This window comes from Tachypleus tridentatus, chromosome 1 (genome assembly GCF_004210375.1).
Source record: "Tachypleus tridentatus isolate NWPU-2018 chromosome 1, ASM421037v1, whole genome shotgun sequence".
In the NCBI taxonomy this organism is placed as follows: domain Eukaryota; kingdom Metazoa; phylum Arthropoda; class Merostomata; order Xiphosura; family Limulidae; genus Tachypleus; species Tachypleus tridentatus.
The window spans coordinates 77,949,892-77,977,731 of NC_134825.1; the positions used below are offsets into that span (position 1 = coordinate 77,949,892).

General features: G+C 31.6%; 2 protein-coding genes across 4 annotated transcripts in view; one reads left to right on the top strand and one right to left on the bottom strand.

The window, feature by feature from the left end:
• Positions 1–27,840, bottom strand: part of LOC143253006 (uncharacterized) — a 69,097-nt gene that overhangs the window by 35,755 nt on the left and 5,502 nt on the right. Inside the window, exons 1-5 of one of the 3 annotated variants that reach the window (XM_076506050.1) lie at positions 19,892–20,140; positions 15,742–15,913; positions 12,823–13,001; positions 8,403–9,948; positions 1,754–2,674 (exon numbers count right to left, since the gene is read on the bottom strand). In XM_076506050.1, the coding sequence (XP_076362165.1) occupies positions 1,754–2,674; positions 8,403–9,948; positions 12,823–13,001; positions 15,742–15,909 (2,814 nt within the window). In that variant the 5' untranslated portion in view covers positions 15,910–15,913; positions 19,892–20,140. Of the gene's footprint in view, positions 1–1,753; positions 2,675–8,402; positions 9,949–12,822; positions 13,002–14,577; positions 14,840–15,741; positions 15,914–19,891; positions 20,141–27,840 lie in introns of those variants that run through there. The other 2 variants (XM_076506041.1, XM_076506057.1) reach the window with 2 other exon arrangements.
• LOC143232590 (non-structural maintenance of chromosomes element 4 homolog A-like) overlaps positions 26,201–27,840 on the top strand; it is a 77,492-nt gene continuing 75,852 nt past the window's right edge. Inside the window, exon 1 of the mRNA XM_076468201.1 lies at positions 26,201–26,316. Coding sequence (XP_076324316.1) covers positions 26,201–26,316 — 116 coding nt within the window. The remainder of the gene's footprint in view (positions 26,317–27,840) is intronic.

The following is a 27,840-nucleotide window of genomic DNA, read 5'->3' on the forward strand; positions in this document are numbered from 1 at the left end:
ACAATGAAAAAATAACTGTATAAACACTGACTACGTTCACATTTACAACATAAATAGTCACTAACCATAACACTCATGCTAATGGAAGCATGTGCCAAGTATTTTGTTGAGAAAAAAGTAATTACCTTATCAAGGTAAGATGCTTATACAGTAACTCGGTAGGCAATGCATTCAAATTTGGGGTGAAATTTGTATACAAAAATTTTCCCAAGGCCTTTGAATGAGGTATAAAAAAACTTGAGCAAGCATTCTCAATGCTTAGAATGGCAAAGTGTGGAAACCTTGGAGATTGAAAAAAACATGTAGTTTTGGTGGATAGTGATTCATTATGGAAGATATATAATGTTAAATGCATTCACAATGAAGAACATCACTTCACCATACAGGTTCCAGCCACATCAGTGACCACAGGGCATTTCATCAATCTTGTTTTTCACACAACTAGTAACATCTTACAGTTTTTACTTTTTTTTAAAGGAGGATCCACTGACATCTATTACTTGCTTATTGCAGCAAAGAAAGAGTGTAAACTACTGGAATGATCATAAATCTTTAGAAAGAGAGAGAAAAAACCAGCAACCAAAGGCCTGAAATAGTGCCAAGAGTATATGGGAGATGCAAGATCATTACCAGTGATTACATTTATGAAAATAAACTGCATGAAGACATCAACTCTCATCAGCATTCATAAGACACAATGAAATAGGAAAAAGATAACAGTAAAGTGAGGCATATCTTAAACTTTCCTAGACTGGGAGAGTCACTAATATACCTTGATTTTTCATATTGATAGTGGAAATACTATCAATAATGGAATTATTGATATAGATCCAATTTAATAAACACCCAAACAGTAAGATAATTCCTAGTTTTTGGCTTGAAGATATTTTAGTTGAGTTTATTTTCAGTCCTTTCTTATGCTTTAAATGTCCAAATATTTATTGTAAGGCACTATAAAATATTACAAATACAAAATACAAATGTGCATGTTTTGACTTTATATAATATTTAAAAAACTGTTTGAAAACTAGCAGTGTAATGTTTTATGAAAACAAGTTCTATCAGTCAATTTTATATTTTAATTAAAAATATACATTTTCTTTTTTTCTGGGGAGCTAAATAACTTATTAGCTTTGAATGAGATTTAGTTTAGTTATTACCAGAACTGATGTATATTCATAATCAACATAAAGGTGTTTCATGCAAACAAATAGTTCAAAGCAAAGGTTGATGTTAAAAAAAAATCATAAAACAATATAGTTAATGTACTTTGAACTAAACTGCAATGATATTAAGAGAAAATCACATATATAAACACAGCAATAATAGCATGAATCCTCTAAAGGTCAGAAGCTCCAAGTTACCTAAGTGTGATTGTTTTGCAATTCACCATGATTTGTATTAAAGAACAGAAAAAAACATTATTTGAAAAGGTATTTTAAGTTGAAATGACAGAAAGCTTATTCAACAGCTTAGGGTTACTACACAGCAGTCTCCAGCGTTAACAACATTTTTAAGCCATGACAATTAAAGCATTAAATGATGTAATTACAAAAATGTAATAAAACATTAAAATTTATGCTTATCAAAAACCTATGACTTAATATTCACTTTTAATTCCCAGTGAATAATTTTCTTGTGATACCTTATTTCATAAATAAATAATTTAAGGAAATTTTTAACTCAAAAAACATGATATTAATTTTAAATTCTGAATAACTGTTAGTACAAAATAAAAGGACTGGGTACTTACTACTTTGGAAAAATTATGTTCAATACTATAACACTGTGCTGTTGATTTACTAGCTTCTGCTTCAGTATTCCACATGGTTTCTGTGTTTTTAAATTCTTCTTTTAGTTCACTTGCTTTTGAACCATCCAAACTACTGGTTTCATTCAGGGGAGACACATCTGGTTCAATATTTTTGTTATGAGAATCCATGCCAGCTATTAGAATATTTTGATCACTAACCAAGTCTCCAGAACATGCAGAATGCATCACAATATTTTCATTTGCATCACCCTTTTCAACAGACTGTGAAATGTGAACAGAATTAGTATTCTCATCTCCTATAACAGAAAATGAATAGTTAATATTTATACTGCTTTCAGTCGTTTTCACATTAACAACAGGTAAAGGAGAATTTTCCAGTTTATTTTGCAACTGAAAGGGATTGATATTTTCATCAAATTCTGGAATGTCCACTTTTAAAGAATGTGCATTTGTCTGTGAATCCATTTTGACATCTTTCTGGGGTAAAGAAGTTTTCAAAGTTAACTTCTCTTTGTCCAAAATTTCACTGTTCACTTTTTCACAAGAAATGGAACACTCTTTAAAAAAATATTTATCTTGATCAGAGTCCACTGTTGATACTTTATCTGTAGTTGAGTGGCAAGCTGAAGAGCCAATTGAAGATATGCTAGATGGGTCACAAAAAGTGGAAGATGCTGTTACTGCACCATCTTCCAAAAAGACATCACTCTGATCTGCTTCAAAAGTGACATTAACATTATGAGACCTTCTGGACTCATCATCAGTTTTATCCTCAGTACTATAAAAATCTTCTGAACTTGCAGAAACAGTTCCTCTTGGGTCTTCTACTGAACTTGAGGTTGATTCCTTAACATCCAACCTGTTCAATATAGATTTTTCTTCTGGAAATGTGTCGCAAGACTAAAAAAAAATTAAAAAAATATTCTAATGCATATAAATTTAACTACATGGGAATATGAATTAGATAAAGGATAACCTTGCTTTAAATTTTTAGGGTTGTGTTGATATGACAATGTATCAGGATTAGCTTCCAATACAAAATTTTGTCTGAAATATTGTTTCTATTATCCATGTGACTAATAGCTGAAAATGAGGTTTTAATGTTAGTAGGCATTTCTTTCTTATTTTCATACAATTTATCAAATTTTTCAGCCTATCATTATTGCAGTCATATTTAAACATGATAAATGTGATGATACACACATTTTCAGAGCTTTACAAGAGATAAATGTTGTAAGACACATCTCATAAGTGTGAGAAAGTAAAATGGTGCATATTAGTTCCTAATTTAAAGTTTGTAACATGTACTTAAAGCTATTGATGTCAAAAAATGTTTTACAATACTGTGTAGGCTTTACCACACACACATAATAATAATTATAATAAAACTTGAATTAGCAATGTTTAACATTTATGTATAAAAACTAAATTTCTGTCAGAGAATTTTGAAACATTTGCCAGTTTTATTAAAACATTTCTTTTGCAAAAAAACATACATTTTAAAAAATATTTAAATTTCAAAATCAAGGTTAGACACAACATACATACATAATTATTACTTCAAATTGCTTTCTTACTAATAATTACTGAAGTACCTTTTACAGTGTATGGAAGCAGTTATGCAACAGTTACTGGCACATTTGAAAGCTTATACAGGTTCACACCAAAAATGTGGTACAAAGAATTACCTTAAAAATCATAATAGAATTTCATGGTTGCTTAATAAGAAAACAAGTACTACTTCACCTATATTTATGAAGGAACTTAACAGCATACTAGTGTCTAACTATGCATGAAAAAAAATCTCAATACAAAATCTACTGGCCTGATTTTAATGGTTTAAATGCTGACACAATGCAAGACCAATGCTTTTGCATACATTCTCATCTTAATTCTTACAAAAACATATTTTAAACTTCAACAGGATAATTAGGAAAAACTCCAATAAAAACTTCAGTATTATTGCAACAATACTTATATAACACAGGATCATATTCAATCATTTTAATTATGATATCTGTATAGGCACTTTGGGTTATGAAATATACAGACACAATCCAATAAAATGCACATGTGCAAATCAAACGTGTGAAAATTTAATATTTTTCTTACCTGAAAATCGATTTCTGATAGATACTCAAACCCACACACAGAAAAGCTTGATCCATAGTTTATCTGCCTATGGCAATTGTATGTCATTAGCTTTAAGCTAATTTCTTACCAAAAATTAGTTAGTACTTTATGACATCATCCTGTGGTGACAGTCATCCACAGTGGGAGGGAACATTAGCTGTTTCTGGGGTGACTAGCACTACACAGCCCTACTTATCAATTTATTGTGCTGTATACAACCAGTGGGAAACTCTCCAAGGATAGAAAGTGGTAAACCATGTAAAAATGTCAAAAGGTGAACCATATCAGAGTGGTCCAGAAGCAAGGAATGGCAGATGGATCAGTGATGAAGAATTGGGATTTCAACCCCAGTTTCCAAAAAAATGTGGGTGAACACTCAAAGATACAATGAGCAAGCACAATGCTGAAAGGAAGAGCACAGAACTGAAAGACCCAGTCCTGATAGACAACACAAAAAACATGTAGTGGATGGAGTGACTAGAATATGTAAAAAAGGTGTCTGAAATGCTAATCTTTGTCATCCATAGTCCAGTCGAATGAATCTACTGGTGGTAAGAAAGAAGTGAAGGTGCAAAATTTAGACAAAAGAGGGAATGAGAATCTGTCCAATTCCTAATCAGATGAAAGATTCTAAAAAGCTAAGAATTGAGGAACAGAAATAAAGAATGGCTGTGAGCAACGAAACAAGAAAGTTAGCTGATTGGTTGGTTGATTTGGTGTTTTATGGCACAAAGCAGCTAGGCTATCTGCTCCAAACGTCCGGTAAAAAGGTAAAAATAAAGTAAATGAGGTAAAATTCATAAAAGGAAATGAAGGTAAAACAAAACAGCATTGAAAAACATAAAAAGCATAAAACCAATGTTGACATCTAGTCTACAATGTTAAGAGAGAAACTATAGTAACAGAAGTTGTAAAAGACTTTCTGTAGCATAATGGTAATTATCATAACCCACCAGGAAGACTAACAGGTAAGTACAATAACCACTGTCAGTCACCTGAAGTTAGCCTTTCCAGTTATTTAATGTTATGGCCACTTTCCAATTTCAAATTCAACTAGAGAGATTGTGACTCTTAAAAGGGAACCACAATTAAAAAGGTGTAATGAATAAATATAAAACACTTAAATTACATTAAAAAGATTAATGGCCATTAAAAAACTAAAAACTTTATCAAGGTGGACAGTGTCACTGTCACCAATAACACTGTCTAATGTTATATGTTATGAACAAACCTTAGGACATGTTTAAAATAGTGCCGTTGTTGAGAGTTGTAACGATGGCAAGAAAGTAAAATGTGGCTTACAATGATCTAAGTGTTACACAACTTACACACTGGTGCATCAGTTTAAGATAAAAGAAGACAATGAGTTAAAAATCTGACCAATGCGTAGTCTAGTTAAAACAAGTACTTCCTTCTGAACATTACGAAAGCTAGATCGCCAAAGTCCAATATACAGTTTTATTTGGAAAAGCTTGTCGCGTTGCTCACTCCAAGTCAACTGCCAGCTGGCACAGAGTCAAGCCTTGAATACAATACCATAGTCCATGTGTGGAATAGGCACAGTGGTAATAGTGCCAGAGCAAGTAGATTTAGCTGCTGTGTCTGCAAACTCATTCCTGTGAATACCAACATGGCCCGGTATTCAGAAAAACTGGATAGAAATAGATGTTAATGAGAAATGAGCCCATTTGCGACAGTGAAAAGTTGTTCAGTGATGGCATTAATCTTTATACCGAAAAGTGTGACACTTAAAACACAGCCCTTAGGAACCCCAAATTCCTGTAGAAAACCTGTGAAACCCACACGAACTTGGAATCTCCTGTCCATTAAAAAATTAATAAAATTGGGTAAATGGCCACGTAACCCATATATATGGAAGTCTCGCAAAATGTCATACCTCCATGTTGTGTCATAAGCCTTCTCAATATCAAAGAATATTGATACAAGATGTTGTCGTTTGAGAAAGGCTTCTCTGATTGACATTTCAAGTTGAATTAGGTGGTCCTTGGTGGAGTGCTGTCATCAGAACCCACACTGGGTGGGCAAGAGGAGGTTGTTTGATTCGAGGAACCAAACCATCTTCTCTAAGGTCTTACAGAGACAGCTCGTCAAAGCAATTGGATGGTAGTTTGAAGGAATCTTGGGATCTTTCCCAGACTCAGAGAAAGGTAAAATAATAGCCTGGCACCAGGCATTAGTAGGAAAAACATCCTCCTGCAAGATACAGTTAAAAACAATGAGAAGAATATCAAGAAAAGCAGGAGATAGATGGTGCAGCATGTCATAGTGTACATCATCTGGTCCAACAGATGTACTGCCAGACCAATGAAGGGTCTCAGGATAAGTAATGTTATGAGTTGTTTTCAAATGCTGCAACTCTTTTTCCTCCAACCATTTAGGGCAAGAATGAAAGTAGGAAGGGTGAGAACCATTGCAGATGACACAATGTGGGTCCGTTTCACACTCATAGGCATCGTGGTCCTTGCTATCACAATGAACACATGTCAGGGAACCACGACATGACGTCTTTGAGTGGCCGAACCTCTGACATTGGAAACACCTGAGAGGGTTTGGAATGTACAGCCATACCTTGCAATTTAGATAACCTACCTTCATGGTGGCAGGTGCACATGGTGATGTAAATGTCAAAACGAGGATATTTGTCGGCAGTGTAACTCCATCTTTGGGAGTGGAAATGCACCTCACTGCAGAAACTCCTTGAGTGGAGAAACCAGCGAGAATCTCCGATTTGGGGACGTGCTTCAAATTCCTCTCAACAATAACTCCTCGTGATGAATTCAAGGTAGCATGAGGGGTAACCTCAATAGGTACATCCCCAATAGCCTTTGAATTCAAGAGGAGTTCATTGTGTTGGGATGTGGATGTTTCAACCAATATATCTCCAGATCGAAGCTTCTTCACTGACTTTGGAGAGCCAGCAAGTCCCTCCAGTCCCTTCTGAATAAAATAGGGGATATTTGCCCTAAAGGATTTTCTGAAAGAGAACGTAGGATGAGAAAATGAGGTGCAACTGGTTGTACAGACGTTGAAGATTGCTGATCAGTCTTCAAGATGTGGTCATTTACCTATTGACTGTCTTTTCACTAGTTTATTTAAATTTTTTGCAAGAGGATCCAGAAGAAAAAAAAATTTCTGTGCCCACTGACCCCACCCACCATGGCCCCTACAAAGGGACACACTACAATGTCATGCAAGGACATTGCAGCAACACCAGGGTTTTGTGAGCACTATACCCAAACACCAGCATCAGACACAATGTCCACAACACCCGTTGAGAACTTCAAACACTGGTACTTGGTTGACTCTAACCCAAATGCACCAGCTGACTGACCTAAGGGGGGCCACCCAAAGGCCACCTGTCTACAGGGATTCAAGGCCAAAGTGGTGTGTTAGGGTTGGACCCCTCAACCACCAGTATCCTCTCCTCCTTTAACGGGTAGCGACGCATGGAAAACAGGTGGGTGAATGTTTAGAACCCAGAGGAGGTAACCAGAAAGAGCAGAAACTTCACTGGGAGGCCCCCCTCATCACTTACAGGATTCCACACCGAGGAGCAAAACAAGAAAGAAAGAAAGAAAGAAAGAAGGAGAGGAAGATGAAATATGTCCATTCTAGACAATGCTAAGGAAAAGAAGTAAGTTATTTTAAGTGTAAATAAATAGTTGTAGCTACTGGAAGTTGTGTCACTTTCCTATTGGAAGCTGATCAGCATATGATGATGTCATTGTACAGTAGAGCGATTCACATTAAGCTTATGCTGTTTTAGGAGAGAATTAACTGAAGGCTAGTGGCATGCAAGTCTCATAAGCAGATACATAAGAAATCAAATTATTAAGTGTGTGGAGGTGAGGTATTGTCTTGGAAATATAGATTTCCACCTTTCCTACATAATGACAACATGTTTTTCAGAGCCAATCAGAAGTACAGTGATAATGATTTCATTGTTGATAATCTAAGTTTAATGATTAAACTCACTAAAGCATCAAAATTAAGAATTAAGGTTGTAAAGATAATTACACAATAAACTAAGTCTTTCAAAAAATAAAATAACAAAAAAAGGCAAATACAATTACCTATATCATAGTATTAATTAACAGTTTAATTATTTATTGATTAAAATTTAGATCCAATGAAAATTCACGAGTCATATGAAACTGTGGAATTACATGACAATGTCCAATGAACTATGATTTACTTTTTAAGGTATGTTATTTATTTTCACAATAAAATGTAATTAATATATAATTATTTATTACATGCTGTATTAAGCAAAGTATGTAATTTGATGAATTATGTATTGTTATCACATTGATTCATAAGTATGTGTTTCATTTTGTTTTTGGTGTATCAGTATTTCTTTTTCTATGAAACAAACATAATTAACTACTTTATTTAAAACTTCTACTTTCATTCAAAAGGTCAATGAAATAATACTATGATACTTTTATATTGAAGAAATATATTTCCTTCTTACCTGTTTTACTTCTAATCCTTCATGTAATGTGCTATTTCCCGAGTCAGACTGGCTGCTGATTTGATGAGATCCAAACACTAATTCAAAGCCAATACTTCCACAGGTTTTAGCTGAAGTCTCACTTTGATTACTTGCTTCACCACTGACAACAGTCTTCTTACCACCTGACAAAGAATTCTCTAATAGCTTTTCACTACTATAGTCTTGATAAGAATTACCAGCCAAATTGTTTTCAACAGAGTCAATCATCAACTCTTCCTTCAATGGATTACTTTTGTACAAGGTTTTACAATCTTCTTTTTGTTCTTGAATACTATCATGGAATCTCTGGGTTTTATTCAAACATTCAAATGTATCAGTATAATATGGTATTTCTCCACTGGTTTCAGTCAAAATGTTTTCAGAAGTGTGAATAGAAATGAGTTGTTCTCCTTTATTAGTATTGTAACTGTTGACTGGATCAGCTGGATTTTGATCAGTTCTGCTGTTATCATTTAATGCTTCTAAATATGTGGAAGTAGATGGATTAGATATATCTTTAGTAGTTACAGTAAGGTTATCACCTACACTTGTATTTATAGGTTGATATTTGTCTATAGTAACAGCATTAATATGCTGATGATCTATTCTAGTTTCAAAGTTTTCCACCTGAACTGTATCTAATATGGTACTGTGGAACAGATTTTCTATATTTAGATCAGTATCACATCTAGCTAGAATAGAACAATCATTTAGATCAAATTTACCAACATTAGTCGTATTGAGTCTCTCGCTTTTGTCCAGCTCAGTTTTAAATGTTTGGCCACTTATATGAGGATTACCATTATTAAGATCAACAATTATATCTGGTTCAATACAACTATGATGATCAATATCTGTGTCATTATTATGGGGATAAATAACAAAACTTGGTTTATTTGTAATTACATCTGGATGATTTAAGTTAACCTCAGAAAAAACATGTGTAGAGCCCCAATCAGTATGACTAGGCAGATATGCACTAGGTTCACTCACATCTGATAATAAACCAGTTTTATTGAGATTATTTTCACCTAGCTGAGACACATCAAGTTCAAGTTTTGTATCAGAATCAGTTCTTAGGTGATTTGTTTCCTGTTCAGACACTAAAGGTTGATCTATTAAATCTAGATCATTGATTTTAATTGGATTAGTACCAGAATCTTCAGCAATACTTTTGGCTACAAAACCACTAATGTTGTCATTGGTTTCCAATGATTCAATAGTGACTGAATCACCACAAAAGTTAGTTATTTCTGATGCTATATCCACAATATTCTGAGTTCTTCCCACTGAGGTTGGCAAACACTGTTCTTTAGCATTAGAACTCAAAACAGATAGTTCCTGAGCTTCAAAGTTTGATGTATGTGGAGAAATGGCAATACTTCTTCCACCTGAAGAGTTATCAGATGATTTACTAACAATTGCTAACACAGGTTGTTTTTGGCTTTCTTGCCCAAGATCTGTTTCTTCTGAAGAAAGATTGGGAATTTCTAACCCTTTCTCAACAGCTATTGGTTGTACTACTCTGTATAAAATAATCATCACAGAAAATAAGTTAACAAGAAAAGCTCTCACATATGTCTTCAGCAACTGAACTGTTAGAGTTTTTACCTTAACAGTTTGTGGTTTCTAAATTGTCTAAATATTTTACCTTAGAAATATTTCTGCCTCATAATAAGCTACATGTCTTACTAAGGTTCCATGTTTGTCACATATAAAAGTATATTATAGATGTAAGCTTTTCACAAAATTAACAATGCAGCAAGTACAAAAATGGCTTTTGAGTACAGACAAGCTTAAAACATGCTATTCATACTTGTTTTTCTCAATTCTGTAAATATGTGCAATATTAAAGACAATTTTACAGTTGTATTATTTGTTCGTGTTTTATGTTAAGTAAATGTACAGGTAATTTTAACTTTTGAGATTATCTTACATACCAACATAGTTAAAGAAATAATGCACTTCAAAGTATCAATACTACCCAATTAACTTGATTTGCAACTATCTTTTATTACTTTCTAATGAAATGAGCTATCTGCTTCATTAAGAGATTGTGTTCAAAGACTTCCCATAGCAAATTGTGCCCATTAACCCACCTACTTTCAATTGTAATCCTTCATAAAGCTGGTTAAATTCCTAAAGTTGACAGTTTATTCATTGCCTTCTCACTTAACCAAACTGCATGAAACTTAAAATACACACTTACTAAACAGTATCTATCACTTAAAAAACTGTATGATTTAGTGTTTCTATTACTTTTTTAAATTGTGAAATTTATAAATTTTGGTTCATGTATTAAAATTTGGAAGGAAAATAAAGAGGAAAGAAAAGTCAGGGTTTGGAAGCTGTACCCTGTTCCATCATATAGCTCAGAAAACAGCAGAAACACAGATGAAACCACCTGAAGCTTGTATATTTGCAACAAATCAGATGAAAAATAACTTAAAATAAAAATATGATAATACATTTCTAAATACCAATACATATCTAAAGTTATGTCAATTTATCTTGTCCAGCTAACTGAAAACTTTCATACCCTTGCCAATTTGTTTAATCATTGTTTCACCATTTCTTTAAATGGTTTTCAATCAACTTTTTTCTGACTATCATTTTGTATTCAAATTTTCCTACCATCATTCAAATTATGTCAGTAGTTTGTTATTGTCAGTTGGAATAGTGAAATTTCACTTACATTGATAATTTAGACTAAACTCATTTATAACTGACTGGATATTCTGAAATTTAGATAATCAAAAATGTGGTGGGTTTAAAAAGTAAAAATAACGGAAAAGATTTTAAAAAATTCCTTCTGCCTTGGAATTTTTATTTGTTTATTGTTGATAAAAAGTTGTTTTTTTAATCCAACCACTTGCAATTTCATTAACATATGTTTTGAAGCTTTATTTTGGTGATTGCAGAAGCTGCTGTTTCTGGCAATAAATTACATATCAAACATGGATAAAACTGACTAAAATTCAATGGTGATCTCAGACCCTTCCTTCCAAAATGGCAATCACCATTACTTTTAACAGGCTAGGTATAATAATTTTTGCCAACAATATTCTCGGTAGAAATACAATAATATCTATAATTTCTTTCCTTAAATTTTTGTTGTTGTTTGAATATGATAAACCTACCAATAATATTCAAATAAGGATTTGGGTCAACAGAATTGATGGAGGAAAACATCTGTATCTCTCAAAACATTTGCAGGAAGAAAAAAAAAACATCTAAAGAAATTATAATTAATTTTTAGATCTGTGCTTTATTCCCTAGTTTTCTAAACTTACCATTTGACTATCTTGCTCACCACTACAGGAGCTCGGGGTAATCAATGTCTCAAAAAATAACTTACTGATAAAATCATTTTATTTACTCTACACTGATGTAAATAAGACAATTTACTAGTTTAGACATTAGCTATTGTTAGTGTTCATAAGTATCTGTTAAAACCACATACTGTCACATTAACAAAACCACCAAAAGAAAGTCATGAGAAAAGCAAGACAAATAATTGCATTTTCACAGTAGCATTTGGTTGTGAACATTTGTGCAAGCCTACTCAATGTATACCTGTGTAAAAACATTCCCTATTTTGAAGTGACAGACAAAATGAAAGATAGTTAATCAACAATATCCACTTCCTGATTAAGCAATAGGATTTAGATATTACCCCTATAACATACCCACATGCCTAAAGTAAAAATTATAAATTTTCTTCTGTTAACAGGATATGAATAACAGATAGAGATTCATCCAGCACAATAACCATTGGGCCATGCTCAACTATTTCCAAAGGATGAGTTTCATGGCAAATATAAAGAAAAAAAAAAGATATCTGGAACCTTTTGTATTTTTTAATTGTTAGGCACAGTTTTCTCAATTAGTGAAGGAAGAGACATGATAAACTTTCATTGGTGCTAACTAATATTGATAAAATTAGTTGGAAAACTTCAAGAGATGTCTGATTAGATAAATATCCAGTTGAATTTTAAGACAATCACATATACCAAGATAAATTTCTTTATATATGAATTTAAATCAATAATCACTCAAAACAGATCTTAAGTTCCAATTCAGAAACAAAGGATCAAAGGTCAGTTCACCTCATTAACAGAATAAAATTTAAAGAATTTCTTTCTTGCTGCATCAAAAAAATTCTAAAGCTAATTCATCAGTATTTTCAGAATTACCAATATTAACATATTTCATGATTTTAATTTGTTCTTTACCAATTAAAAACAATTTGTAACATTTCTTTAATTCATTAGATAAAACAAAAAGATATTCATTTACTTTTCAATGCTATTTCTATATTGATCACAACAGTTCACTTTATTTAATTTTTTACAGTTACAATTTCAGTTGATTAGTAAAATGAAAAATTATTTCATACCTTTCTAATGGTAAATTTTCTATGAGTTCATCTAACAGACTTCTTATCACCTGAATGTTTTCCTGGTGATCTTGAGATGCCACAATTACATTTCCTTCTTTCCACCTTTCTGTTTCATCCAATTCTCTCACAAACTGGAGCCATTCTGGACTACTTACATTGCTTGGTTTATCTGTAGTCTGAAGGTTAATCACACACATATGTAACCAATACATATGAACTGCTTATAAAATAACACTTTAGATGTAGTATGTTTTACTGAAAATGCATCTAAAATAGTAATTATACATTTCAGAACTATTAATCTTGTTTATTTTTTAGTCTTGTGTTTAAAAGAATTTAATTTCTAAACCATTATCACATGTTGAATAATGCATATATTCTGAAAATATATAACTAATCAATTTTGAGAAAATAACAAAAACTATTAAAAGAAAACCAAAGAGTATAGAAGATTATCTGAAATTAGTCTGAACACTTTTAATCATGTAAGTACATGTATAGCCATTCATTATTTTTTGCTAAGCCAAAAGTTGTTCATATATTCTGTGGATAAAATGCATTTAAGTAAAAGGCTCTTCTGAATTCACTTAATGGCAGGTGTTAGTCATGTGAATAAGTCTAAAACCAGTATTATTTCAAACAAATGGAAGGTTTCTATTAATACTGGTTGAAACAAATGCATGTGCATGCATAAAAAAAAAAAAAAAAAAAAGAGGGAAATATAAATTTTGTAAGAGACCTGCCTATTCTTGCTAGTTTTGTTTTGTTGTTTAATATATAATCAGTCAAAAATCATATTCATAAATGACAGTCAATGCATGCAAGAGTATTAACATTCAGATGGACTTAAAATAGTGTTTCTGTTGAAGAGAATAAGATGGCTGAGCATTTAAATGTTTTATTCTGTTCTGTTTCACAAGAATTTTTTTTACCTTCAGCATATTACAGAAATTGGCCTGAATCATAAGCAGATTAACCCTGAGCTTTCAACAGGTTATTCACACCATAGGCTGAAGCAGCTGTATATCAGAAAGTGTTTCAAAGAAAAAGAAGTGAGAGAGGCCACTGTGTCTGATTCAGTATATGATTCAATACCTCAGTGAATAGATAAGACAGGAAGTTCTTATTTTATATTCTAGCTTGTCCATATTAGTAATTTGGATTCATAATTTGTAAAAAAGTATATACTTTGTATTTTGACATCAAAAACATCTAATTTAAACCAATGCTCCATTCAGTGTACCACAACACACAAAAATCAAATAATATATAATACTAAAATTTGAATTATAATCTACAACTTGACAAATTTATAAGTAGTAGTTCAATATAATTTTGAATGTGAATCAATAAATGCAATAACATAGCCTTTGACCCTTGTAGAGAGGGTTAAAGGATGCTTTTGCTGAAAGATTATGAATGCTTAAGAAGATATATAAAAAATTTATTGTTAGGTACAATAGGTACATTAACTTTGATGTATTTTTCAAAACAAAATTATTCAGTGTTACTCAATAAACAGAACAAAGTTGAAAAAAAAATTCAACTCTTAAAATGTAGTATATCATACTAAATTCTTAAATATTTTTCTTGAAATCTTAAAATAATGTGTAAATGAAAAATAATTTTTAATCACATTACTTGAAAGTGAACAAACTTTCCTATGTCAAATCCCCCCTCCCAAAGCAGGAAAAAAGAAATGTGTATATAATTATACATTGAATGCTACTGCCTCATTTATTAAAAACTTACCATCTTTATAGAAGCAGCTTGATTACCCATGAAACTTTTAGTGACTTGCAAGCACAACAGCTTAAGTAAGAATAAAACATCACTTGAAAATCTAGAGCAATCTTTTCTTGTGATGATTCCACATGTATGGGACATATGACGATATACAATGTATGTACATGCAAAAAAAAGTCTTGCTTACGAAAGCAACTTGATGTTTTAAATCTCTACTAAGAAAACTTTACATTGAATAAGAGGACATGCATCTATCTAAAAATAGTTTGAAGTTGGCATTTTATTCTGGCTGTATTCCTTGGCAGTAGATGTGAATGTAAACAACTTACACTACTGGGAAAACAAGAAGCCATGGGGAGTCCTAACTCACCCTTTTTTAATAATGATTTTGCTACAGACTCTGCTTCTATCAGTCTTAGATTATTATTTTTAATCTTTCTTGTATTTGTGTTGAAGTTATAAGAGCCATGCATACCTAGGTTAATTACATAAAATATCAAAATAATTAAAAAATTATTAAATACCAAGCATACATGAACAGAATTATATGTATCTACTTAACAAATGTAAGTTTACATGAGATTATCTAGATCAGTGGTGTGCAAATATTTATTTTTAATTCATTTTCTGTACATGCCACTTTCCCATGTTAATAGTTGTGCCTGTATTACTTTATAGTAGTAATGTTTATATAACAGTTTTTAAAGCTATTTTATGAAATTTGTACTTTCAGATACAATTTATTTACTCCTATAGCCACAACTACAAACCCACCTCACCTGACTCTCCATGCCCTCTACCCACAGCTGACACAAAGATCTCTACCCAGGAAGTTACGTTTCATAATCAGGAGAGCAATGTTTTCAGAAATTTTTAAAAAATTAGTCGGGGAAAATAAAATCACGTTTAAATAAAACATTTTGAGAAGTTATATATTTTTTGCTTATAGAAACATGCAGAGGTCTATAAATACTGTTTAGAACAATTTTAAATTCTGTTTTATTCTATGTGTCTGGAAATGGAGCAAATTTTAAATCTAAAAAAATACAAAAAACCAAAAAATTTTCAGTTCAACCAACATCATAACTGCTTTAAGATTAATTTTTGGAGTAGATAAAAACAAATGTTAATACATGTTATGCACCAAGTACAACTGTGTAGTTTTAACACCTTTCCAACTTTTCTTTCTGCTGGAGTACTTTTTGCTTCAGTTGACTGAATTACAGAGAAGACTGTACGTTCAGAATATGGACTAATCTTCTCCCTCTGCAAGTTTCCTTCTTCAGGAGGTATATTTTCTCGGTTATCTGAACCTTCTTCAGAAACACTATTGTTCATAATCCTAGGTAAAGACATTGAACATGTTTTTGTAAACTTCTCAAATATAATTACAGCATATTTTATTCATAAATAGTCTACCTTTAAAATAGTAACATTTATTCTTGCAATATTAATTTTAAACTTGAAAGATCATGACTTCCACGTTTTCAATTTTCGACCAACTATCTTTAAAAGCTACACACAAAGACCTTTATCACATAATCCCACATTATTATTTCAGAAGCTCCATGCTAATATGCTAAAACTGAACTTCATGTTTCCTGTAATGCATAATACACTATAATCTGTCATTTGTTACTTGTACTATTATGGCAAAAACCCTGCACCACTCAAGATCTAATTTTATCAAGTTTGATAGAATCTTCTGAACAAAGTTACATTGAAAAATTGTATGAAGGAATCTAAAAGATAACCTAAATTTTCACTTACTCATTTATACCATGTTGGAGAAGATTATGGAAGTCTTTAAATAAAAGCCATGAAATGCATTGCAAATACTAAGTACTAATATTATAGCTTCTAGTAGACTTGAATTATCATCACATTGTTTCCTTGACTAAATATTAAAGAAGAGACCTAAATTAAATACAATTTACTCTGTTTTACTTGTGTCTCATTCCTAAACTTATATTGTGATGCAAGGCATTTGGCCATAGCTGAAATATATATATATATATATATATATTAAAGAATTAGATCAATATTCTATTAATTAAGATAGCACAACCTACTGTTGCACTCATCACAAAACTGCAGTGATGTCACATTACAGTTGGATAATCAACCAACATTATTTGTCCACTAACATTGATTATTTTCACAACAATTGATATATTCAGAATTTCAACTAACTGATTGTTAGAATAGTCAAAAACATCAATTTTGATTAGTGTACATCACACTGATGTTACTGTTGCTCATAGGTAATCAATTATACCTATTAAATCACCCGACTATTTCTGTTATACATGTGAATGTCAGCCTATAAAATATAGCAACAAGCAACTTTATAATCTTTAATGTAAGAACTTCAGCCCAAACAAAATTCATATTTTTGCAACCTCACTGACACCACCTTTCTCAAACTCTTTCAGCTCATTTGTAATATATAATACCAACCTTTCCTCTTTTATTATCCCAATCTTGTTGTGATATGAATTCCACTCTAACCCAAATATTATTTTTTAATTTATGACAGTTAGATAACTCTGTACATCTTGTTTTTTAAATCATGACTGTAATTCAAGTCAAATGTATTTGACCCTGCCTAACATTTTATCATATTGGTCTGGATCAACAGTTTCTAAACTTTTGATGACATCCTATTGCCACTGCAATACTTTTATGTTCTCAATTATGCTTTGTTTGGTGAAACTCTTATGACACCTCTAGTGACTTGCCTAGATACATTTAGAAAACCAATGGTCTGTATAATAAAAATGTTGATTGAGCATTAGCCATATTTCACTCCTCTAAATGTATACCGGCTGATCTCATTGTACTCTCCTTTCTAAATGTATTTTTGAATTATTTTATTATTCAAATAAAATATTACAATTTTATATCTTAGTGAAAATCAATAACTAGTTTTCAACATCTCTGAACTTAAAAGCTCAAGTGTATTAATTAATAACAAGTTAAATGGCTAAATTTACTTTAGTTACAATGAAACCTTTGATTACAATGGCACAATTTTTATTGTGAAATCTGACTAGTCAAATAGAAATCCTTGGATTTCAGGTTTAGCTATTATTATGGAAGTTAACACTTAAAAATATTTTTGACAACTGATATATTTCACTTAAGACTGATAAATAATAACAATTTATAATTAGACTGAAATACATGTAATTCAGTGTATTTTTTTAATCTTTTTTGTGTTTGCAAATATGCGCATGCTGTATTATGATGACCTTACATTAGGTGTATATTATTATTATTAAAGTATTTATGAAACACTTAATTAACATAAACCCTGACTTGTAATAATTCTAGCAGGGGGAATTAAATAGCTCATGAGTGTGCACACATTTCTGCAGAACCTTCCAAATCAAGAAAAAACAAAAAACATGGATTCCTTTAGCTATTGTACTTCAGAGATGTATATGAAATTGTTACAAGAAAGAAATGTTAATTGTAATGAATAAACAAATATAAATTAATGAAATAAAATAATTATCAAATAAATTAGCATTGAAAGAACTAAAAGCATTTTGTTACATTTAAAATACTGTACATGCATCAAAGCCATACTATGAAGGATTGCTTTTAATCATTGCCAACAAGCTAATTTTTTTCTTCTTGATTGTGAAGATAGGAAAAAAAAATGTGATAAAATACATTTTGGAAGAATACTTACACTATAGTAACATCTTACAGGTTTTCACTCTGAAATTTTGACATTTTTATTGCAGCTTTCTATTATTAATAATTTGTCTTAATGCAAAGTGGTATTCCTTTATTGTTTATGTTCATATTAACAATTCTTTATTTTTAAACTATATTTTCTTTTGAATGTATTTACAATACCAGCTCACACATCAAAGTCAACAGAATACCATTATCACAGTGAGATGGATTACAGATTTTGGGTAGCACAAAGGTATTCATTGCAACAGCTAAAATTACATGGTTGTACATTAATTAGTATATCATCCTTATGTATACAAGTCATTCAATGATTTGGTGGCAATATAATCTCAATGCAAAGAGATTGTGTTTTTTTTCCTAGCTTTCTCTGTCAAGGTGATATTGTTGAAAACTTCTGATGTTGTGTGATGATTATGTTATTGATATAAATGTTTTTGGAGCATCATTATATACATTTTAGTTTGCTAAATATTTTTATTTTTAAGGTGAGGCTTGGAAAGATAACACTTTAGAAGAGAATTAGTAGTAAAGAACTTCAGGTTACACCTAACATATTCAAAACAATACATTTTAAAGAAGAATTGCCTTAATTAAGGCAAACTACCTATGACTGATAGTAGTATGATTCTAAATATGATGGAGGGTTTGAAATTTAACAAAGTACCACATTTTTTGGTTTACAACTCACCCCCAATTTTCAAGGTTATCTTTAAGGTGAAAAATATTTTTCAGTTATTTTTGTTAAACATCAGCATAATCTTTTATTATTTTTTAGAATACTTCAAAAGTAGTGTCCATAATAAAATAAAGTATGGTTGTTTCATACATTTACATCAAAACATTGTTCATTCACTATAAAAACTTTCAAAATCTCATTTTGCATCATTGAAAATAAGTTATGAAAGTTCACTCTCACTTGTCCTCAAACAATATCTTTGGTGCCATTGGGAAAGAAAAAAGGTTTGGTACTTCTAAATATTAAGGAAACAAAAAAACTGCTTACTATAAAATTCTTTAAGGTACACCAAAGGAGGCAAACTTTTTGACTTTCGGTGTGCAGGTCGAAGGAAGGGGTGTCAGACCCCTTTTTGGGAGGGGGGTCTTATACACCGAAAAATACGGTACTCAGAATTTACCAAAAATAAAACAAGTTTAAACAGTCCGTAAGCTAGGAGAAACGATACAATGATTGTTTTCTGAAGCTCTGTTTACATAAACGGCAAATAATTATTGGTACCGTAAATTGTAACTTTATTTAAATCAGTTATGTTGCACCAGCTTTATCGTATATGATAAGGATACTGGAAATTGATGTTATCAATTTTAATAACGTTACACGTTAGATTGTTACTGTGTTATAAACTGAGTTGCCATAAAAATATATACAGTCATTAATATATTTTCAGAAAAATGTTAAAACGCAACTAAAGTTAAATAAAATAGATGTAAGCTACAATTATTAATACTACTACCAGTACTATTATCACTATCACTGTATATCACACCGTCATCAACTGTATTAAAGTTTCACGAATCAAATTCTTTAAAACTTACATTGGACAAATGTGATTACATTTATAACAATTAAAAAATAAACAAAATTACTCACTTTTTTAAATTGTTTCCAAGAAAGTGCAACCTTTACTTCCGTAATTTCATTAAATCTGAGACGTAACTTATAATCTAAAGTTTCACTTTGGACCCTAAAAGTACAATAAATCACTACTAACAATCCGTCTATTTTGATCACCGTTACCGCTTTTTCTAGTTTGAAAACAAGCATCTGGAACTTGACGCAAACCTCTATTGTGCGCATGCACGAACTACTACCACATGCCGCAATATCTACCTCATCTGTGGGTTCTTATAAATTAAAATAGTATATAAAATAATTTTAACTCATTTTTTCTGTTAAATTAAAAGCATTTTTTACGAAAAATAACTAAGTTTAAGATTGTAATGAGATAATTCTATGGTTTATCAATTTAATTTTTAAACCTTTTTTGAGATTTAAGATTTATTGTTATTTAATGTTTTAACAATTATGGGGAGTAATGCGTTAATACATTTTGTCCAATCGTTAGGTTTTCATAACTTTTCATTGAATAATTATGACGAATTATTTTCTACGCTGTGAAGGCATAATTGTAATATGTTCACTATTCTTTCCATAAGACACTAGTATTAGGTATATTACATTTTAAATATTTTTTTATTTAGCATAATAAAGCACAAAATGCTGTGTGTGTGTGTGTCTGTCTGTCTAAATCGCTGGGCCAATCACATACAAAATTTGTGGGATGACAGCTTGAAACAAAGGGCGGTGTTAATGGAGTTAATAACAGCTCCGTCCTCATTATGTTGTTATTGGCCTTTATCTTTGACGTGAGTTAATTACGTTCACAGATGGCGCCACATTCTGCCAATATACAACAAACTATTCTATTTTCTCTCACACAACATACACAGTTCGATAAAAGGCTCACAAATATCTTAAATAGATTAGAAGACGCAATAACAGCAATGTAATACGAACAGAATGGCTGCCATTTGTGCAATATTGCATAAACCCAACTGAAATATTTACTCCAATAGCTACCATAAGATTGATAGTGAAAAGTCGTTTCTTGAGTTATACCCACTTCTTAACTTAATATGTGATCTATCACTTCAGCAGTCAATTACCGTCAATTAATTAATCACTTAAAACTATGTAAATGGGTTGAAAGTACCCCTACAGCCACTTCTTTTCTCCCTATCTCTTCTTAAAATATTATCCCAACTATATCACAGTGTATACCATGTTTTAAGTATATAAATTTTAAGATATTAAAACTTATGCAAAACTTTTGGTGAGTGAATAATGAATACTGTAAGGATATGTTATTTTATAAATTAATTTTGTGAAAGTCAGGTTTTCTGTGTTATTTATCATAGCATTTGCTCACTTTGTAAAATTCATAACCCATAAAAACCTCAGTTTAGTAATTTCAGTAATGTTTCGCCAGCTTAGAAAACTCTTTCATACCATACAGTTATTTCAATTTAGACTTAAATGTGAATTTACTCAATGCAGCAGTCTAAATTTTTAAAAAAATTCAAACTATTTGTGAATTTTGTTTTGGAAAACCTTTTGTATATACAGTCAAATAAAGTACAAGCTTGTATCATTTACAACATGAAACATTGGTTTCTTTATCCTATAAATTAATAGTACTTTAAATATTTTTTACTTGAAATGCCATACATGTTTCAATAAACTGAATTGTTACAGATTATTTAAGCAAATCTATAAATATGTTCTAAATTTTTACTGTGTCATATATAAACATTACTTTAGTATATTTTTGCATTTTCCATTCTATGTTGTAGAACTGTTGAAGTACTTTAAATATTATTAAAAATTATGTACAAAAATGACCTCGATAGTTCAGAAATAATATGTTCAATCCAACCAACTTTATACTACCATTACAGCTTTATAAGGGCCTTTTCAAAATGTAACAATCAATTTGTTTTACATGAGCCCTAATAAACCTGTAATGGTGAAAAATGTTCAAATATATAATCAGAGGTTCTCTCAAAGTTCTTTTGCTGGACCTCTTTTGAAAATATTTAAGACTATGACAACCTTTTCAACACCACAAATTTAAGTGATAGCATAATACTGTACATACACTAAACATGTTATTATTTTTTATTATCTCATGACCCATCTACAACAGCCTTACAAATCCTTTTTGAGTTAGGAACCTACTTTAAGCAAAAACTGAAATACATTATTTCTGGATGACTGTGGTCCATTTATATATATAAATAAAATCATAAAATTTAGGGGATGAAATCTCCATAAGTGCATGGTAAAAAAGAAAAATGATTCATGCAATAAATAATTATCTAAAGAAGCATCAGAGCACTGCTGGAAATTATTGTAAAAAATGAATTGTTATTTAAATCTATTAAATAGCTAAGTAAGAAGGCCAAGTTAGAAAATAATCAAATTAGTGACATAGGCCTGGTGTCAAATTAAATGATAAAATGATAATTTCATGCACAATAAAGGTTTATTACAAACAAAAAGCATGTTGTTTTATTCACCATTGCAAAGAAAATACTGAGGCAGAAGTATGCTTACTGATGAGTGGATTATAAAAAACATTGCAACGTTAGTATCGTGACTAACAGACAACTTTGCACTACAGCAACATATAACTTGTAAGGGTGTAACAAAATTATTGTTGACTTCTGTATGTTTTGTCATAGGAAAGCCACATTGGGCTATCTGCTGTGTCCACTGAAGGGAATCATGCAATTAATTTTAATGTTATAATTCTTAACCTGAAGATGACCTTGGAAGGTTGAAACATTGTTCTCTCCTTATCAATAAAAGTGTTAATACCCATAGCAGCTGTTCTGAGATACAAATCTGAAGATTTGCTGCTGTCCCACCAAGAAACTGTTGTTGACTTATGTTACAAATTACCTTTCTTTTGAAGTTGGTTACTTAAATGGAACTGAAAAAGGTTTCTTAATGAATGAGATTTGGTAGGACTTCTATTACTATTTGCCATCTTCAACTACAATAAACATTTCTTTTTCTCCCCACAGTTTACACTGACATTTTCTGTGGAGGCATCCACTCATTCTGTGTTTAGTTGTGGTATACCTTGATTTTCCTCAAAAACTTATTGGCATAAATTCATAATATAGCAGTTCAATAAAATTTTGAATGCAAGTCAACAAATGTAAGGACATGACCTTTGATCCATGGCCTGCTGCTAAAGGGTTAATCAAATACTGTGGGTGTATCTTTATTTATTTCTGTTTATTATTCTTATCAGCATTTCATCAAACAGGAGAACAAAATGTTCCTTAACAAACTGCAATAAGAATTTCTTAAAGTGTTAAGACAAATATACTCTGGGATCTTGTGTTTCTATCACTACATTAAAAATTTGCAGCTGTTTAGGAAAAGTGTGAAATATTTTATCAATATCAGTGTTAAAAAAACAAAAGCTATGAGTGGTCACAATGCAAATGGACAACATTTCAGCCTGTAGTGCTTCAGTTTTAGAAGTAAACTATGTTATGTTTGATACTGATTGGAACTGGCTAACACAAGCACAAGAACTTCCTGATTTTGTTCCATTATTCAAAGAAATGTTCTATTTTTTCATGAACAGACTCATTGTGTAGTGATTTTCATGTTTTTTTAGTGCATTTTCACCCATCATGTACATATCATTTACTTTGTTACAAGTGACACAGCATGCCTTATTGAAACATTCTTTAACTTAAATACATTTTGATCTAACCATTTGTTATTGAAAAAATGGCTTATATATAATAACTTTTATCGCCAGTTTCCTTTACTCACAATATGCTCCATACTGAATACACTAATGCTGAAAAATAACATTAAAATGTCAGAATAACTTTAGAAAGGATAAGTTTTCTACAAAGCTATACAAGAACAGAATGGAATGCTACTTTGGTGAAAACAGACAATTAATATTTGGCAATTTGACAAATAAACCTTTGAATGCCTGACTATATACAAAACTAAAGGCCATGTTATGAGAGAAATGTTTTAGAATACTTTGAATTAAAAACCTTTCAAGAGATAGTTAAAATTCAATTGTTTTTATAAGGCAAAATTAGAATTTATGAACTCTTGAAGCCCTGTGTGAATGTTTGTAGCTTGTATCTATCATACTACACCTGAAAGCAAGTCCACAACAATTACCTCTGAGATTACTAACTGAATCTACATTCAATGTGCAAAAGCAACCCTGTAAATTGTGGTTGAACATGGTGATGTATCTGTAGGACCAGTTAATTCAATCCAGATTTTATTATTAATTTTATCATTTTTATTTAAAATATTTTTATGTTGTTATTATAATTTTCTCTATTTTTATGATCAAATACTCAAAACTGTTTGACCATACTTATATCATGTACACATTTCCATTATATTGTTGTAGCTGTTTTTGTTTTTTGTTACTGTCATTTAAGACCAGTTTGGTAATTTGTGACATTTGTAGACCCTTGGTAGAGGCATAAACTGAAACACTGGGTACAATTAAAAAAGATTATCTGCTTTAAGCCTTACACAACTTCACCCAGTCCAAGCATCATAACATTTACTCCATTTATCTACAAATTGAAGACTATTTCTTGGAACACCAAGACTTTGTAAAAAATGCACAATGGTATCATAAACTGTTTCAGCTTTACCACTTTTAATTTCAATATTGGCACAAAAGGACCAATATTTTAGTAACAGCTATAACCAAATTTCTATCCACCATTACACACAGATAACTCAACATAACTCTCAGATATAAGATTGCTCTGTTTATGGATTTGAAATAACAGAAAATTCATTCATATTATTGTTATTTTTACTGCAATGTAATGACTGAATAAGTATTCTGATTGCATTAAAAAAATATTATGCATTACATTTAATTAGATTGGCTGAAGGTCAGTGTAAACAACTACTCTGTGTGACACACCATCAAATGAATGTGATGATTGAAGGCCCAAAAAAAGAATATTCAATGTTAGAAAATGCAGGAATTTTGATCTGGTCCTACCAATGTGACTGATATAAATCTCCACTGTTAAATTATCTGAAAGGATCACAACCAGATGATTTCTTAAGATGGAAATAAAATGATCCAAAGCCCAACAAACAGAAAAGACTTTGAAGCCATTGATAAAGAAAAAAACATTCCTGAAGCCCCCTGGTGATTGACCCATGCATCCTAGCTCTTAATGGATACAACTGTGGACAGATGTAAATCTGGCTGTGGAGAAAGATGTGGAACACTCTTTAACATATAAGCCTTGTCTAGGCACCATTGGAGATTGTCCACAATGTAGGAAGGAAGGGTTATAGGAGCATCCAAGGGATCCCAAGTAAGGTTCCATTGGTTGTGAAGTACTTACTTAATGGATTACAAATGAGACTAGCAGAAGGGTATGAGAGAATTCACAGAAGACCATATCACTATAACAGTAGAATCATGTGAACAAAATGTGAAGAAGTAGACAGAGCATTCTGAATGGCCAGTGCCAGAGAACAGAGCCTAAAAGGAAAAGTTTGGCCCTGACTGAGAAATGTGGTAAAAAAAACACCTAGAGGAATGAGGTACTGGGTGGGGTGAAGGACTTCTTCACATCGATTAACTAGCCCACCCAAGTAGCTTCAAGAAAGAGTGGACAAGTACAACAGCCTGAATCCTATTCAGAATGAGCAAGAAATAGCCAGTTATTCTTATAAAAGTGAAAGCACAACTCCAGGTCACGAAGATGTAGAGTAAAGGTTTACATCACTTGACAGAAAATCTATGGAATCAAAGCCAGCTCAAAGGGTAAGGCATTGGTACACCACATCACACTGGACAAACCAAAGATAAGGACAAGAATGCTCCAATACAAGAATATGCAGATAAGCATTGGAGACATCCATCTTAGTCATCCAAAGACCCTGATGAAAAAAGCCTACTGAAGTGTAAGGTAGGATTATACTGTGAAACATGGGGTGTGAACATATCAATTGAGACATGATAGGTTGACAACTGGTCTCCAGTCCTCTATCTTTTAGGGAACTACAAACAGGCAGGAGTAAACCTACCCCAAACTGCATAGATCAGGTTTGATAGCCTGTTGTGTGAGGAGATCTTGCATAAGCTCATATAGATGCTGGGGATCTTAAGGATGAGGATAAGAAACAGGTATAGGGGACAAGGGAGGAAGGGTAAGAAAAGGTATGATGATTCCCACTGACAAAACTCTGTGAACCCAAACATTGGAGATGAAAGGGCTTCACCAATAAACAAGGTTGCCAGAAGAGCTTCCACGAGACCAGAACCCACTAGATAGTCACTGGAAGTGTTGTTGGCATACTATGCCTCATTATGAAAAAGAACAATTAGTGTCACTGCAGGAAGGAGGAGTAGGAAAGAGTAAAAAGATAGGAAATAGTGCCAAGTTTGGCTTCAACTGGGATAAATGGGCCATCAGGTGAGAAAGGATAGACTGTTGTTGGACTAAAGATACCCTTGACTCCAAAGACACTGGGATTGCATCAAACATGAAACATCTGAAAAACAAGACCATCCAAAGGTTCTGTAGATAAAGGTCCAGGAGACAGGTCTGTGATAAAACAGCATCATGACTAAAAAGGTTCTGACAGTAAATAGACAAAATTGGTAGGTATAAAACACAACATTTTCTTTAGTTATGGTCCCTATTCAATATCACATTTCATTGCTTCTTACAGGAGAAATTGCTTCACTTTGTGTCACAGATACAATGTGGAAGCTCTTTTTGTCCCTATCCCTGCCCCTATATTATTATTATTATTATGGGGGAAAATTCAGAGTTAAGTAAAAAACATTAAAAGTATTTGTCAGAAATTTAATGTTAAAGTTTATTTTAAACCAGGTATTTGCCTTTGAATATTCATACCAATGAAACAACCAATCAATAAGTCTGAAAAAAGAACTCATCTTAAGTCATGTTCATGTAACAACATTTACATTGGAAAAAGTGGTTAAACCATAAGACAGATTAAACAAATATAAAATTGCAAACCAGACTAACAAATCTAGATAAATCAACTTTGGCTGAACTTAAGTGGAAAACAGGTCACATCATAAATGTGGATCAATATAGAATTTTAGACAAAGCTCACCATTGGAAAGAAAGAAAAGTCAAAGAAGCTATCTACATAAAACTATACTAAACTGGACTTAGCAAAAAGAATGTTCTGTACATCAGAAATTTTCAGGCAATTATCTTAAACAAAACCTTAAAACAATATAACGATACCATGGTATTACTGTTAACACCTGGTCAACCTACACATCTTGTAGCTTTACTACATGACCATGCATAACCTTTATAAGACATTACACAAGCATCTACAGAGCATTTGGAATGTCACAATGCACTTATATATTTATTAACAGACATGTTTCAATATAGAATACAGGAGGTAAATATGAATGACAATTATAAACAATGTTGAAAGTGACCCCATTGGCATCAATACAGGCCTGGATCCTGTATTTTGTTTCTAAACACCACTATCAGTTGCTGGCTTGAAATAGACTGAATAAAATATGATTACAAAACTGCACAGTGACTTTCCAAACACCCTGTATAATGATCTGAAAAACACCTTATTAGAGAAACCAAAATGTCATACCCTTTTCATTTAGAAGGCAATTGCAGTCAATTAAATTCCCCAAACTTACTATTCTTTCATTTTTCAGTATATAACAATCATTATAAAATTTTTCATTGTATTCTTTCATAAATTAAGGAAACTTGAATACATATATATTCAAATTGTAAAGGTTTTTCTATTGCTTAGAAAGTACTTTTAATAAAAAATTATTTGAGTAAAAGGTGACTGTTCTGTTAAGATTAAAATATTTTTTCCTCTTAAAGTTTTCATATTTTATTTGCATACCGTCTAGAACCTCCTAAATGAATATCTAATTATTTCTTCCAAATGAATTTGCATGTGTGAATTTCAAA